The sequence below is a fragment of the Paramisgurnus dabryanus genome, chromosome 15 (genome assembly GCF_030506205.2).
Source record: "Paramisgurnus dabryanus chromosome 15, PD_genome_1.1, whole genome shotgun sequence".
Lineage (NCBI taxonomy): Eukaryota > Metazoa > Chordata > Actinopteri > Cypriniformes > Cobitidae > Paramisgurnus > Paramisgurnus dabryanus.
This window is the reverse complement of record NC_133351.1, coordinates 13,151,974-13,167,910: the sequence shown is the minus strand read 5'-3', so window position 1 is coordinate 13,167,910 and position 15,937 is coordinate 13,151,974. Positions and strand designations below refer to the sequence as shown.

The 15,937-nt window shown below is 38.1% G+C and overlaps 2 protein-coding genes across 2 annotated transcripts; both read right to left on the bottom strand.

The window, feature by feature from the left end:
• Positions 1-1,108: 1,108 nt before the first annotated feature.
• me3 (malic enzyme 3, NADP(+)-dependent, mitochondrial) lies at positions 1,109-8,537 on the bottom strand. Its single transcript, XM_065251898.1, has 15 exons — positions 8,359-8,537; positions 7,570-7,754; positions 6,715-6,848; positions 6,460-6,609; positions 6,070-6,145; positions 5,837-5,998; positions 5,594-5,697; positions 4,994-5,103; positions 4,675-4,772; positions 4,359-4,472; positions 3,752-3,857; positions 2,664-2,806; positions 2,402-2,575; positions 2,218-2,316; positions 1,109-2,057 (listed from the first exon to the last, which is right to left on the bottom strand). Exons 2-15 carry the CDS (start codon positions 7,747-7,749, stop codon positions 1,896-1,898), a joined length of 1,812 nt encoding a protein of 603 aa, XP_065107970.1. The 5' UTR covers positions 7,750-7,754; positions 8,359-8,537; the 3' UTR covers positions 1,109-1,895.
• Positions 8,538-9,588: 1,051 nt separating this feature from the next.
• On the bottom strand, positions 9,589-15,600 carry ildr1b (immunoglobulin-like domain containing receptor 1b). The gene is made up of 8 exons (XM_065251899.2): positions 15,309-15,600; positions 14,703-14,873; positions 14,424-14,573; positions 13,214-13,333; positions 12,986-13,132; positions 12,581-12,706; positions 11,665-12,503; positions 9,589-10,200 (listed from the first exon to the last, which is right to left on the bottom strand). The coding sequence occupies exons 1-8, from the start codon at positions 15,355-15,357 to the stop codon at positions 10,162-10,164; spliced, it is 1,641 nt and encodes a 546-aa protein (XP_065107971.1). The 5' UTR covers positions 15,358-15,600; the 3' UTR covers positions 9,589-10,161.
• Positions 15,601-15,937: the final 337 nt, after the last annotated feature.

The following is a 15,937-nucleotide window of genomic DNA, read 5'->3' as shown; positions in this document are numbered from 1 at the left end:
GAAATTTATTTCACAACAGGAAATTCGTGTCAACCGATGATGCCATTACTAAAATGCTTTCATAGCACATTAAATACCACAACCTATTTAAATTAGCTTGTGCATCTTTTTATGGCTACAGTGTACTCATACTAAACCTAGCTTAAGTCTTTATTTATTGTTTAATCATTCTTCATAATGTAAAGAACATTCTGTAAAAATATAGCCTTGATATCTTTAATATTGACTGCGTAAGATTGTGTCAAAGATTAAAGTCAGTGAAATTGGTTTTCACAGGCAGGGTCACATGCCGTGCTAATGCAAGCCTGTACCAGCTGAGCTATTGAAACTCTGATAACAAATTAACCACAGATATATTGAAACTGTGAATCAGTCATAATAACATGAAACAAAATGTTAAATAGATTTCTATCTGAAGATTCTTCCAAAATTTGTAGACCCTACCTAGTCTCGTAGCGTTTTGTATGCAATGAAATAATCATTCTTGCTTCATATTGCCCATTTCACTAAGGCAGGTGGTCGCACACTATATGCAATGGCAACCCACCTCCCATTCATTATTGTTTGATAAAGGTACCAGTAGCTTGGCCATTGGTCAAGCCATGTTAATATGTTTGGCTGCTCAGATTGCTTTATAGGCAGTTTAACTACATGGGATTTTAAAAGCCAACAGAGCCCCTCTGTATGTATTCTTATTTTTGTTTTGTGGTTTCCTTTTTAGTATGTGAAAAAAACAGGCTGTGCGTTTCCTGTACTCTTTAGTAAGCAAGGTTACATGCAATTTTATGCAACTATGGATAATAAACTGCCAACGTGTATGGTCACGTTAACCTGCAAAACATTTTTCTTTATCGGAGAAAGGCCAAACGTCTTATCCTACTGAAACATGGATACACAAGCTAAATAAAATTATTATATATTTTATATACGTATAGTTACCCTTTAAAACCGTGGTTATTTACCTGCATAGTCAAAAAATGTTTCCTAGCTGTCACCAGGGCAGTACCCTAAAAATTAGTTGAATTAAGTCTAAAAGTGTTTAAAGTTGCATTGACAGAATTTGCAAGAACCAGTGGTGTAAAAGTAATCCGTAAAACAATCCCACATCTTTCTTTAAAATTGTTTATTTAAAAGTCACTGTCCCTTTAAAATCTCTGAATATCCGAAAATAGAAATCCAGTTGTGCGTTATTCATAAGCAAAGCTTCATAAATCTAAATGAGGAGAAACAATAAAAACAATTCCACATACTGCCAAATAAAAGACAAATATCTTCATCTCAGATGGTCACTTAAATAAACTTAACTCAAGCTAACAATGACCAACACTCATTGCTCCTTGACAATACATTTAAAATAAAAATGAAAACTTTGGCATAACATGTGTCACAATGAGAAATGTTACAAAAGTACATCTTAAAAAGCACTTGATTCACACGGCAGTCGAAATTCCTCTTTGTACAAACATGCAGGACAGCCACGTGGGAGTCACCGTACAGGAACAGTCTCTCCCTACGCTGATATTTGCATTTACAGGAGTGATCAATTACTTGAGTAGATAACTAGTTAAAAATAACAAGTGCAGAAAAATTGCTAACCTAAAAGAAAGACCGTAGAGGTCCAATGGTAAAATAACCGTTTATGACCGCTTTAAACAGATACCTGCAATTCAATTCCATGATCTGGAATTGAATAGGGATGAGGATATTGCAACTGGAAATGCATCCTGAAGGCAGTATTGACATTATATTTTATGTTGCTCTCTGAAATCAGTCAGAGCAGCTACTGTTTTAGCACTGGGCGTAACTGGAGTGTCTAACAAATGATTATGAAATAAGAGATAAGGTATGTGACTGATAAGAGTAAACTGTAATACAGAGGCTGGTTAACTAATGATCTACACATCCTGAACCTGCATGGCGTCCTTGGGCCAGCTGTATGAATCCACAGTAAAGGAGTCGTAGTCGGAGTTGTAGACATGGGATAAAACAAAGGCTTCTTTATCTTTGGGTTCGGGATACCAGGAAGCAATTCCCTGCTTGTAGGCATAGTCCACAATCTGACGGAGAAACAAGAAGAGTAAATACACATGGCTCCACAGAAAGCTCATATAAACTAATTTGCTCAGTTATTAATATCTTAATGTAGCATGGTCTCATTTTATACTTCAAATAAATTTGAGTACTTATAGTTTAAATTCTGTATGCAAAAACATTTACCCTAACAGCAATTTTGAAGGATGCCTCTCTGATGGTATTTAGAGGAGGGTACAGTCTACCCTCGGCTAGATGCTCTTCGGTAACCATTTCTGATATTGCCTAAGAGAGAAATAATCAACAGTGCTTTAATAAGAGCTGTTTATTAAAACATAACCATTTACACGCTAACTACATGCATTCTCACCTCTGCTGTGGTAAGGAAAATTTCCTCTGAGATGTGGCGCACACCACAGGCGATGACTCCCAATGCTACACCGGGAAACACGTAAGCGTTGTTTCCTTGACCGGGGTAGAAGGTGCGTCCATCTGGCAGAGTCACCTTTTTAAAGGGGCTTCCACTGGCAAATATACCCCTACCCTGTGATACACACACGTGCCACAATAGACGTTATATATAATTATACCCACTAGCAGCATATTATGCAAATAAATCAAGCGTTGGTTACCTCAGTTAGCGTGTAGCATTGCTCTGCTGTGCACTCAGCTTTGCTTGTAGGATTGCTGAGGGCAAAAATGATTGGTCGCTCATTGTAAACTGCCATGTTTTTGATGATTTTCTCAGTAAAGGCACCACTTATAGCAGCCACACCTGTTTAAGGGATTACAGAGACAAAAAAAAACACTCAATGGTAGTCTAAAATATTTAAAATTGTAATGCCCCCTTGTGGCTTAACTGTGTAAACGTGAGAAAAAAGGTAGAAGTGAGAAATCCATATTTGATGCAGGAGTGAATCCTGTGTGATCATTATTTACTAAGTGTGTACAGGACATGATTCAAGACAAGAAAAGTATACAGGGTTCCCACACCTTCAAATTCAAGAACTTTCCAGGTCCAATACCCTTAAATTCAAGGACTAAATGTGGGGACACATTTCAAGTGAGAGCAAGGTTACATCGCGTTATCTTTTAAGATAAATTGTTACAGTTCCCTTTAGAGGGAACTCGCGCTGCGTCACTGTGGTGACACCTTGGGGACGCCTCCAAGGGTAAGTGCGTCTGAATGTGTATATCAAATTCAACCAATGGTGAGGCTTAACGACAAAGACAGGGTGACACGGGAGCCAGGAAGTATATCTCTATCTGAAATATTGCTAAAGATGGTGTTACAGGGACGCAGGAAGTATAGCAAGGTAGACGCAGAGCGAGTACCCTTCTCAGGGAACAACAGTTACATACGTAACCAGAGACGTTTTCATGTGTCAAACACAATTATGCAAAAAAGCATTTTGGTATGAATCAACATTCGCATACAGAACATATAAGCATTTGAAGCGAATAGTTTAGTAGGTGTGTTTTTTTATGATATCCTACACTACACAGGGAATAATATGGATTTTTTTCCAGAAAACTTCTTGCATAAAACAGATTCAAGCACTTTCAATGACCTGCATCTATGTATATATATATATTTTCAAAAACTTCCCAGGGCCTTGATTTTTTCCCCCCAGATTCACAAACTTTCAAGGATCGTGGGAACCCGAGTATAGATTTGTCATTCTTGCATATGCAGCCATTGTGGTTATGCAACTCATACCAATGATAGCAGTAGGCTTGATGGTTTCCACTACTTCCTCCAGAGTTTTTATGTGTGGATGGTCATGAGCAAATTCCTCCTTTTCATGATTCAGATTACCTCTACCCTAAAAGACAAAGAGACACAAATTGAGATGGTGAAAATGTACAACTGCATTTAAAGGGGACATTTCACAAGACTTTTTTAGGATGTAAAATAAATCTTTGGTGTCCCCAGAGTACATATGTAAAGTTTAAGCTCAAAATACCATATAGATAATTTATTATAACATGTTAAAATTGCCACTTTGTAGGTGTGAGCAAAAATGTGCTGTTTTGGGTGTGTCCTTTTAAATGCAAATGAGCTGATAGTGCAGATTAAGGGGCGGTATTACCAAATTTAGATTACCTATTTTTCACATGCTTAAGTATAATGGTTTTACAAAACTAAGTTACTGAGTTGATCTTTTTCACATTTTCTAGGTTGACAGAAGCACTGGGACCCAATTATAGCACTTAAACATAGAAAAAGTCAGATTTTCATGATATGTCCCCTTTAACTTTCATGTAGGAAGACAAATACAGCTTGAGAGAACGATAGAAAGAGAGAAATTTTTAGGTTGGTTAACCTTGACAATGAGTCCTTTGGAATCCACCATCCAAATCCTCTTAACGGCTTCAGCATGAGACACACCCTCCTTGGCCATGGCCATGACCAGTAAGTGAGCAATGCCCAAGGCAGCCTGGTCATGTGACAATGGAAGAAGTAAAAAATAATTGGTAAATGATCATACTAGCAGTTTTGAAATGTTGATAAATATATATGTATAAGTTTTACAACATAAACATTGGATTTATGCTTTTTTAGGTAAATAAATGACTGAATATTCTTATTTATGGTATATGCATTTTATCGGTATATGTTAACGGCTAAATCTGCATTACCTCTCCAGCTCCCTGAAATACGAACTTGTGGTCAGAAAGTTTGTTCTTTGTTATTTTAAGAGCAGCGAGGATCCCAGCCACAGCAACTGAAGCTGTGCCTGAAAAAGATAGAGGGGATATGGGCTTCAGTTTAGGACTTAAAATTAATAATACAAATAATCAAAATCTTTACTACCAAATCAGCAAACAACAGCCCTGTTTGACAGACAGATAGTCTTCAGATTAAATCAAATGTGTGTGTGTGCGCGCGTTCGTGCGTGCGTCTGTGTTAACCCACAATTACTTTTTTGATTGATGTTATATTGTGCATCATGCTTACCTTGGATATCATCATTAAAGGTGCAGAAACGGTTACGGTACTTATTGAGGATGCGAAATGCATTGCTATTGGCAAAATCCTCAAACTGAATAAGACAATTCATCCCATACCTGAAACAAATGACATAAACAATCTTTAAAAAAAGTTTATTTTGCACGTCTTAAAGGGGACATTTCACAAGACTTTTTAAGATTTAAAATAAATATTTGGTGTCTTCAGAGTACGTATGTAAAGTTTTAGCTCAAAATATCATATAGATAATTGATTATAGCATGTTAAAATTGGCACTTTGTAGGTGTGAGCAAAAATGTGTTGTTTTGGGTGTGTCTTTTAAAATGAATATGAGCTGATCTCTGCACTAAATGGCAGTGCCGTGGATGCATAGTGCAGATTAAGGGGCGGTATTATCCCCTTCTGACATCACAGGGGGAGTCAAATATCAATGACCTATTTTTTCACATTCTTGCAGAGAATGGTTTACCAAAACTAAGTTATTGGGTTGATCTTTTTCACATTTTCTAGGTTGATAGAAGCACTGGGGACCCAATTATTGCACTTAAACATATATCCCCTTTAATTTCACACCCCTAAACAACTTACTTGTCAGTGACGGCTTGCATGAACTCATCAATAAGATCATCGTATTCTTTGCCCCTCACTCTTTTGTGCTTCAAACCGATATACAAAGGGTCATCCAAGAGAGTCTGAATGAAAACAAACAGAAGTGGGTTTCAACATGGACAATAAGGTTAAAATCAAACACATCGGTTTACTACTACTACAAACATCAAAAACTAAATTTTACATCATGCATTTCGTATTACAATCCAATTATTCTTGTACCTGATTATCAGTTCCCACATCTAGCAGCACAGGCAAGCATTGCTGGGGTGGCACTCCTCCGCATGCTGTATACAAAGCCAGTTTGCCCACTGGGATGCCCATTCCATAACTGCCCAGGTCTCCTAATCCTAGGATTCTCTCTCCATCAGTCACCACGATGGCCTATTAATGTACAAATAATTAAATCGTCCATATAGTAGCAGTAGTTGACAATCCATTTGTGCTGCACAAACCTTGATGTCCTGCTCCGGCCAGGAGTTAAGCATGGAGGCAATATGTCCCTTATCATGGATTGTGATAAACAGCCCTCTAGGAAAAAAGCACACACACTCATCACATGACCTCACCACTGTAATCATCATATTAAATCATCTAAATCAATGCATAATACAAATCTAATTGCCATGATTTTTTTGACCGCAGTATGCATACAACCGCATATGGGTGGTGTATGGGTGTGTCATTTGAGGCAAACACTGTTGTACTACAGCTATACAACATATTTTCTTTTTGCATGAAAACCAGTAGGGCTGCTTTAGGTGTTTTAGGTAAAAGCACGCGATTCAGCATAGGTCTGGCTAAACTAGTCATGCGAGGTACAGAATATGTAAATAAATATTCACCTTGGTCTTCTGAAAGCTAGGCCATACTGTTGACAGGCCAGGCCCACAGTAGGAGTATAGACAATAGGCATGAATTCTTCAATGTCAGAGGTCAACACACGATAAAAAAGTTTTTCATTCCTGTCCTGCAGGGTCATCAGCAATATGTATCTAGGTGGTGAGATATTGAAAAGAGTATAAGTAGTGTAGTTAAATACTAAAGTATTGTTTGACATTGTGGCTTCAGGTCAAGGTAAGTATTGTGGGTCTGTTTACTTGTCAAGTGGGTTGCTGCGTGTCTCGTAACTCTTCATGACCCGAAGCACTTGTACATCCTGAGATAGGAAACAGGGAGGAAGCAGGCCGTGGATACCCAGCTGTAACCGTTCTTCCAGAGTGAACGCCATGCCCTGTTGTAGCACATGATTCCTTTACCAACAACACGTGACAGCTGCACATGCCAACCAAAAATGCCTCGCTCATTTTACAGTCTGGTTTGAATACAAACGATCGCCCTGCTAGCCGGACCTGCCTCTGAGCAAATTCCCAGTTTGGGGTGGTCACATCACATGCTGGATCTATTTATTTCTAACCAATGGGAAGCAGGCATGGCCACCCTCCCCTGTTAAGATTCTCCATTCATTATGTTTACGTCTTACATTTTCCATCCATTGTGGCGTCAAAGGCAATTCTTAGGGTTAGGCTTGCAAGTCTTTGCAAACAGGACATTGTATGTGAAAGCAACATTTAAACCGCTCCAAAACTGCTATAAGTCGTCATATGCAACTTCACATGTACTAAATACGAAATCTTCAAACCCCCACATATTCAGAGGCAACTTTCACTTCTCTTACAATTCAGATCTCTAATGTGGAACATACATCAATTGTTCTACCATCATGAGATCACTATGCTATAAATCAAACTTTGCATGCATGCTACTTTGTTATCTTTATATCTCTTATCAATTAATGGACTTTGGCATTAATATATGCTATAAAATTATATCAAAGCTCTAGCTGCTGACAGTGCAATACCAGTCACGTAGAATATGCCAATCTCACATCGGCTTTGTACAAAATTAAATATCAGATCCCTCTCGCCATCCTCCATCCGAGTTTTGGTGCTTACCTTGTTCAGGTGGGGGTTCCTGGTGATATCATAGCCCCGCTTTTTGGTAAAGACGGTGCCCTGGGACCCCACACCTGAGTGACAGACCCTCACTGCCCCAGTGAGAGCAGCAGGAAGACACGGTGGACTGGAGAAAACCCTGCACAGGGACAGCACACTCTTACCCGAGAGAGAGTTCATAATTCCTGCAAACCAAGACAATTCAGGTTTAGGAAAGGCAATGCCAAAATGTACCAGAGTTATTTACAATAAGACTGTAGTAACTTGGCATCAATGTCATAAAAATTATGAAAATATTCAGAAATCTGTTTTAAACACCTACTGAAAAACAATAGATAGCGTCACAAAAATTCTAGTGGACCATGGCTTTAATAGTTATCAATACACCAAAAAACACGGTTACCACAATTTTCCCACAAATAAAAAAACTGGTTAATTTTCATAAGGGTAATGAATAATGAATTCACAGTAGTAACGTAAGTATTTTCGTTAACCCAACTCATGGTTATCATTCTGGTGTTTCGCTTTTTGTCAAAGAGAGTGTTAAAGCTGCAACAAAGAAGCAAATATGATTATTAATAGAGAACTTGCAAGTTCAGCAAGTTTGTCCCGTAAACAAGGCCTTTGGGTGGAACACAATTATCTGCAACAAACGGTTGGTGATCGAAAATGAATTACGATGTGTAGATGCTCAATAAACTAATTCAAGCTTATTTTATTTTTAGGCCGGCTGCACGTTTTGGATGTCGATCGGCATTGTTTCTCTACACGACCGGTTTGTTTACGTACCTAACAACAGCCCGACTCTGTGCTGATCAGTCCACCGGCAGCCTCTGATTCACCAGGTTAATACAAACTGTATCCTGCTCCTGCCAGTCTCCCCAACGATCGTTCAGCCGCGGAGGATGATAATGTGCTGTAATCAGTTAAACAAACGATCCAGGTTTGTTTGATGTTAGGCGTGTTCTATTTTGTGCGGGTCTGCGCAGAACAATCGACTCATGACAACAAAGAACCGCGAGAGCATTCGAGGACAAACGAGTAAGGTAAGCTTTCGAGTCGAACTCGCGGTTCTTGATGTCATACGTCGATCGGTCTGCGCAGCTTTGAGTGAAGTTGAACTTCCCGCCCCTTTTAAGCAAGATGGCCAACAGGAGGACGCGATTCGAGTGACGGCGTTTCCTTATAAAGCGGTAATTTGTAAACCCGTCTACCCCCACACGGACGTCTTTTGTTTGTTAAAACTTTTTTTGCTATTTTATAACAGTTAATTAATTCAATTCTTCATAAAAGTTGTTTGGTCATACATTCTTGGAATGATAAGAGATTTATTACGATTCTTTGAAAAAAAAAAGTTTTTATACTTTTTGAATACATTATTTTTATTATTGTACTTTAATATATATAAAAAAGTATTTCATAAAACTGATTTAGTTACATTGATGCATGGTAAAATTTAAAAGGCTTTGAAAGAAAATTTTCACCCATTTTCATCCAGTGTCTAAAACAATTTCAGCAAGAGACATACAAAGACCAGAAAGGCATTTCTCCTTAATGCAGATAGTACAGTTCATGGCCTACAACAATACAATGAATAAAATAAGTCTGTTGTTTAAGAAAATGCAAAGAATAAAACATATATGGACACAATTTCTTTCCCTATATAAACATGATATTTGAATAACAGTTCAGAACAAAAAGACATAACAAACCAACAACAAGTACTACAGACAAACACCAAATATAAGTAAAAAGTAAACTTAATTGAACTACTGTACAACCTTCACTTCACTGCAAACTCTTTTTTTTTAAAGTCAGCACGAAAACCCGTTTGTTTAAAGCATGATACTTGTCTAACTACAAAAAAATATATTTGGCTCTATAAAATTACTTTTTCTGCACTAAAGTTTTGCATTTAAATCTATCTCAGACCAGCACTTAAAAAAAAGGTTCCTATAAATTATAAACCTTTAAAGGTTATTTCTTTATGGAGCCATACAGCCAGATACATACATCTGGCTGTATGGCTCCATAAAGAAATAACCTTTAAAAACCACAGAACCAATCTGTTGCACAAACGATTGATTGTTGTGGAAAACCATTTTGTGGATTATAAAAATTGAGTATTGAGATTTCTTTTAAGAACCTTCTTTCCTAAAAGAACCCTTTTATAACCTTTATTTAGTTCTCTCCAGCTTTTCTGAACCCCCACTCCCAAAGGGGGGTGGGGGGGGGGTGAGAGTCCATGCCTACAATTGTTGGTTTTTTGCTCACAGAGCTGTTTTCACTTGGAAATATGTAGCATAACAGAAACAGTTTCTACATTCAATTCAATTCAACAAGCTATAATAAAACAGTTTCATTATCAGTATAAAACAAAGAAATGTTTAAAGGTGATCACATAATATTTTAAATACATCAGATAAAAACAAAGCTGCAGAGCCTCCAGAGGTCAAATCTGTGCTCAATTGTTATTTGTTGCTCAATAGTGCACCATTACTCCCAATGACAGTAGTCTGTTCCAGTAAACAGGCAAATGTAGTAACAAATCAGGTTGGAAATGAAGGACAAAGATGATAGAAGGATGAGAATTCAGATCACGACGCTTGTACCACTGCGTGAACTCTTTTCCTGTAAGAGCGAGATAAATTATCATTGAAAAATTATAACATTTATTCACTTATGTTCATTTAACACAGACAGTTATCTGAAGTAACTAACCAATACTTCATTATGAACTCGAAATAAACTGAAATTGAATGGAAAAAAATTACGTAAAAAACTCAAACAAGTGTTAACAGGATAAGGTGGAGAGAAATAAAATAATGGGAGAGCAGTTTTAAAAATATAAGGTCAAAATTGACACGTCTGTGAAAACCCAGCTAAAGTCATTTTTTTGTGATTTGCTGTTTCTTACATAAAATCATGATCCTATATAATGTAAAGAACATTATGTGAAAATAACATAGATATAGATATATTTAATATTTACAGAGTAAGGTCATTTCAAAGACTGGATTTCACTACAGATCACAATTATTTTGTCTTCTCTCATACTCTTATACAAAAATCTATTTAAAGACACATTTTAAAACAATTATTAAATAAAACTTCAACAAGTATAATATACAGGCCAGAAAATGCTACTTTTAACCATATGGTACAAAGATGTTTTTGTGGATGTTTAAAGTTAGTTCCTGTCAAGTTCACATAGATGTCAGAGGTACAGTTACAACCTTAAAGGTGCCAAAGAATGCATCAAATTGCTCTTTGATATCTACATAAAAGGTATGTAACTTAATTAAGTGCAAAAATTATCTAGAAAGTTTTTACATGTCTATTTACAACCCTAGGATTTGTCCTTAGAAAGAAATGGTCTATTTTTGCCCTATTTGGAAGTAATAATGAATAATAATGTTGAGCTCTGTTCTGATTGCTCTGCGGCTCATGCCAGTAGCTCACATTTGTAAACACGTTGTTTGTTACATTACAGTCTGTGTTATGAGATTGACCTGTTTTCCAGCAGTTTTTGCATGCAGAACCCTTATTATTCATCTATGCCTAGGTAAATGCAGTTTTTTTTATTCTATGGCACCTTTAATAGAGTGCTGGAGGGATGACATATTTTTGTTGGCCATCCCAAAATTATGTGGGACACTGGTTCCCTCGACAAAAAGCCCATTCATTTTTTTACCATAGACTTTTGTATTATTACAAAAAAATAAGCTTAGTGTTTAACAAAGGTTTATAACGCTTACACATTTTGTCCAACAAGCTAAGACACTTTAAAGCTTTAAAAAGTCACAAGTGCAGGTATTACTAGTGTGTTTTATGTCGTAAAATAAAGCTTGAAAATATCTTGGGCTGATGCTAACCCAATATCTTATTTAAGGAGGGTAACTAAAACCCCATTCAAAAAAACCATTTACTTCAGGACGATGGATCCGCAAGTGCTAAAATGCTAACTCGCCTCCGGGTTTTGCCTTCAAATATATGTCATCCCTGTGTCCCTGTTAAGTGTCCAAATATTTTGTGGGGCCACTGCATATTATCACAGCCTCTTTTTGTAAACTTGTCATGGGTCTAAACTCTTACTGAGATGTGGTCGCTCCTCTTGATGTCGCCAGACAAAATGTCAATGGTAGAGTAATCTGGAGGCTTCTCAAGCAATCTCCCTTGAGATCGCTTCGATTTTGTATAATCATTCTCCTCAGCTGAACTCCAGGAGCTCCTGCGTGGAGGCAAATAGCTCCTGTCCCTCAGATTTGCACGCTCCAACTCCTCCAGCAGCTCCGCTTTACTGCGAATGCGTGGGCGAGACTCATCTGAACCTGAACGTGCCCTGCGTCCCGTGGAACCACGACCTCCACGTCTTTCATCTAAGTCTGACTGATCACTGTAGCTGCGTGGAATCCCTCTGCGTGAAGATGCCGGCTCCCTCCAGGAGTCATCACGATGACGGCCATTGCGGTTAGTACTACCACTGGACTGACTAGAGTGCCTAGATCTCCCATGGGCACCGTCATTGGCCCGCCGAGAGCTCGATTTTGCTCTGCCTATGATTGGAGGGAGCTGGATAACCCTGCGCTCCGCACCTTGGACACCCATGTCACCCAGGGCTGACAGCATGCTGGGCGGCCTGGCTGGATAGGATACTGCCTGGGGTGGTGAAGCCATATATTGAGGTTGATGGTGCTCAAGCGGGACTGGTGCGTATTGTTGCTGAGGCTGGAACATCGTGGGTGCCATCTCCATTCCTCTTACCTGGTTCTCGAGAAAATCTAACATCTGGTTATTTCCAGGTATACTCCCTTTCATGCTGTCATTTGGATGGTATCCATGGGGCGGTACGAAGGGGGGGATAGGCTGAGGGGAAGGAATGACCATCGGGCCCATGGGATAGTTGTTTTTGGATGGAGGTTGAGAAAAAGAACCTGATGCAAGGAAGAACTGCATTAGTGCACTCATCTTTGAAGTGTATAAGCGAATTATTGAAAGTAGTAATCTTTACCTGAATACAGGAGCGGGTTCCCTTGAGAAGATGCATTTGAGGCAATAGGAGCATAAATGGGATGGCCATTAAACCATGGCACCATTGACTTCTGAGCATCACGAATCATTCTGTGGCGCATCACAGCTAAAACACATTGAACATTACACAAATATATAAGATCTTAATATAATGGCATGATCTCTCAAAAAGTCATTTTAATGAATAAGGTGCTGACTGATAATGTTTTATGACAGCCATTTTTCATGACATACATTACAGCAATTATTTTCATATTTAGATCAAAGATTATCAACACATTTCATGGCTACCCTTGGGCACAAAAAAGCGATTATCTGTCTATTTTTATCTAGAAGCATACACAAACAGATACTACAGGGACATAGAGCTAACAGATTTAAATACCATCTTCTGGGCAGCAGCAGGTTCGAGGACAACAGGGGCAGCGCACATAGCAGCAGCAGCACTGAGGGCAGCACTGGCAGCAGCAGATGCCAAATAATATGATCAGAAGCAAAGCTCCAAGAATCATGAGCAGCACTGTCAGCCAGTCTGAAGAACAAAAAGCGTGACATCATCAGCGTCTTTGAGCTTCTCTGTGATTCAATGCGAGTTCAATACGCTAATACTTACGATACACTATGAGCCTGATTTCCTTGTCAGAGTCCCCCACAACATCACCTGGTGCGTCGACGGCGCAAAAATACATGCCGTTGTCCCACCACATGACCTCATTGATAACCAGGTCTGCATCTGTAATTTACACACATACAAAAATGTAGCATGCTCAAAGTCCCCCTGTGGTGAAAATCAAGTTTTATTGTTGTTTATACAGTACTGTGCAAAAGTCTTAGGCCACCATCACCAGCTTTGTTGTTTTAGCAAAGTTTTAATGTCCATTCGTATTTATTTTTAACTCTTTTTTTAAGATGCAAACAGAAAATACAAGAAATATGTACACAAAATTAAAAACAAAACTATTTTCAGAACTAAATGTCTTCTTCAGACATCAGTCAGTATTTAGTGTGACCTCTCTTGGCACGAAATACATCTTGAGCTTTTTTGAGGAGACTGAAGTCCTGAAGTGATTCGATTACACATTAGGATTTAATTTCGTTTAGGTTTAAGGGATCCTGCAGCCGCCTGCTATTGCTCAAGTGGAAGGGGAGTTTACCCTAAATACTTGACTCTTCAGCTTATACATTTGTACTGGTTTTAATACTACATTCACATTTCCTGTATTTTCTGGTTGTATTATAATAAAGAGACTAAGAAATAATTATATATGATCACTATACAAAGGCAAAAACAACAAATCTAATGGTAGCATGGTGGCTAGGCTTTTGCACAGTACTGTATGTCTATGTGGTGTTTTAAATATGCTTCAAGACATGCCATGCACAAATTAATCATTTAACACCATTGCCAAGTATTTTCTCCATAAAATTGGAGTCTCATTTCTGCGGTTTAAAATCGCCTCACTCCTATAATAATTTTTTTTAAATGGATGACTAAAACGGAAGATTAAATATTTAAAAAGCAGCCAATAAGCCTGCGAAATAGATGTAGACTCCTTTAACATGGTTTAAAATGCAGAGACCTCAAGAAGTTATGGCTTGATTAAATACCACAAATTTAGGCAAAGGGTGACTACACTGTAGATGATTACAGACTGTTTATTTTTGTGTTATAAATTATGTTATAAATCCATTCTGCAGATGTTCCCAAAAATCAATACATAGAAACTCTGCAGATTTGGTTTTTGCTTACATACCGTATAACCTTTGACTATACTGTAGATAAAATATCAGTTTCAATGTATGCGTCAGGGTTTCAGACTCACTGTTTTGTATGGTGATCTTGCGATTTCGATACTCAGCCCCCAGTGTAGCTTCATTCATTCCCCTCTTCTGAATCACTATGCGGACAGTTCGCTGACTGTCTTGACAGTCATTGGCTGGGTCCTGCTTCAGTGCCAGAGCTGCTTGATACGCTTAAGGAACAAAGATACAAAACTGGTCACAGTGATCATTATGTCATATTTATTATTTAGACTATTAAAGCTTTGCCAGCTATATATTTCTATATAGGCATTCTATACTCAGTACTCTTGTAACTTTACCAGTTGAGTAATATTCCAGCACTGGATCCAAACAGAAGGACTTGTATCGCCATGTGACCAGAACATCTTGTGCACTCGCAGAGGTGGAGTAATCACAGCGCAGAGTAACTGAAGCAAACAGAGTCGTGCGTCTTTCTGTTTCAATAACTGTAACTTGGATAGACATCAACTCTGAAAAAGGAAGGGAGGGACTGCAGTTAATACACTGTTTGGATCAATGTTCCCACACCTTTTTATTTGTTCAATGGCTTTTCTAATCATTTGTGATGATAAGAAATATTTGTAGTAATAGGACAAATTCTAACTAATGAAACATTTGAGAGCTAGAAAAATTCAGATTTTTGTATGACCTCAAAATTTAATTCAACAACAAATTATTTGTTTGTATAAAATGTTGCTCAAATGTTTGCACAACATAAGAGAAAATACACAACACAATACTTATACATACAGTTTATACATTTGTCAATAAATATATGCTCACGTGATCTGTGTATTGAGCTCTCATGCACCTGTTACTAAAAAACGTACAGAAAATATAGCAAAACAACCTGCAAGATTTCAGTTTAAGTCTTGGTGGATATTTTAAATGGAAACTTAACTTACCTATAGGAAATACGAAGAGCACGATCGCAATAACACCGAGCTTCGGCATATTTCTTGTTTACACGGAAGTTTTTTCCCGTCGAATTCCCACCAAAACGCAACAAAATCCTAAATCTGACACGGTAAAAAAAAGTCACCGTACGATCACAGTCATGCCATCGTTAACGATCTAGTTCAAGTGCGTCCAAAGATATTTTTAACTAAACTATACGTAAAAGTCTGTGTAAATACACCTTTGCTCTTTAGAAATCTAACTCCCTTCCCCCATACCGCGATGACGTCAACAAGCTCAACCCCAAACAGGTGCATCCATAGATATGTATATAAAGGCTAGATGGCTCAAGGCGGAGTCAGCTGTGTCGTCACTTGGCGGCCATCTTAGGTCAGTGCTGCCATAGTGCTGCTCCCTGCTGCTGTGGACGGAAGGTGAGGGACATACGCCAACTAAAATGCTCGTAACTTGCTGAATTCTTGACGGATTTACAAACGGTTTGGTTTTTTACAAACGTTATTAACGTGGCTATAATTCTGGATGCTTTAACATGTTTCATGAATTTTTTATTTATTTTTAGTATACGTATTCAGTGTCATAGGTACATCTTTGACGTTTATAACAAACCAATCCGTTT

Bases quoted from the DNA above. Each gene is read 5' to 3' on its own strand.
- me3 (XM_065251898.1), bottom strand. From the start codon at position 7,749: ATGAACTCTCTCTCGGGTAAGAGTGTGCTGTCCCTGTGCAGGGTTTTC. The intron at 6,146-6,459 runs GTGAATATTTAT...CTTTTTTCCTAG, and splicing joins CTAGCTTTCAGAAGACCAAG to AGGGCTGTTTATCACAATCC. The intron at 2,317-2,401 runs GTGAGAATGCAT...TTTCTCTCTTAG, and splicing joins TTTTCCTTACCACAGCAGAG to GCAATATCAGAAATGGTTAC.
- ildr1b (XM_065251899.2), bottom strand. From the start codon at position 15,357: ATGCCGAAGCTCGGTGTTATTGCGATCGTGCTCTTCGTATTTCCTATA. The intron at 14,874-15,308 runs GTAAGTTAAGTT...TTCCTTTTTCAG, and splicing joins GCTCTTCGTATTTCCTATAG to AGTTGATGTCTATCCAAGTT. The intron at 12,707-12,985 runs GTATTTAAATCT...AATGTGTTTTAG, and splicing joins CTGCTGCTGCCCAGAAGATG to CTGTGATGCGCCACAGAATG.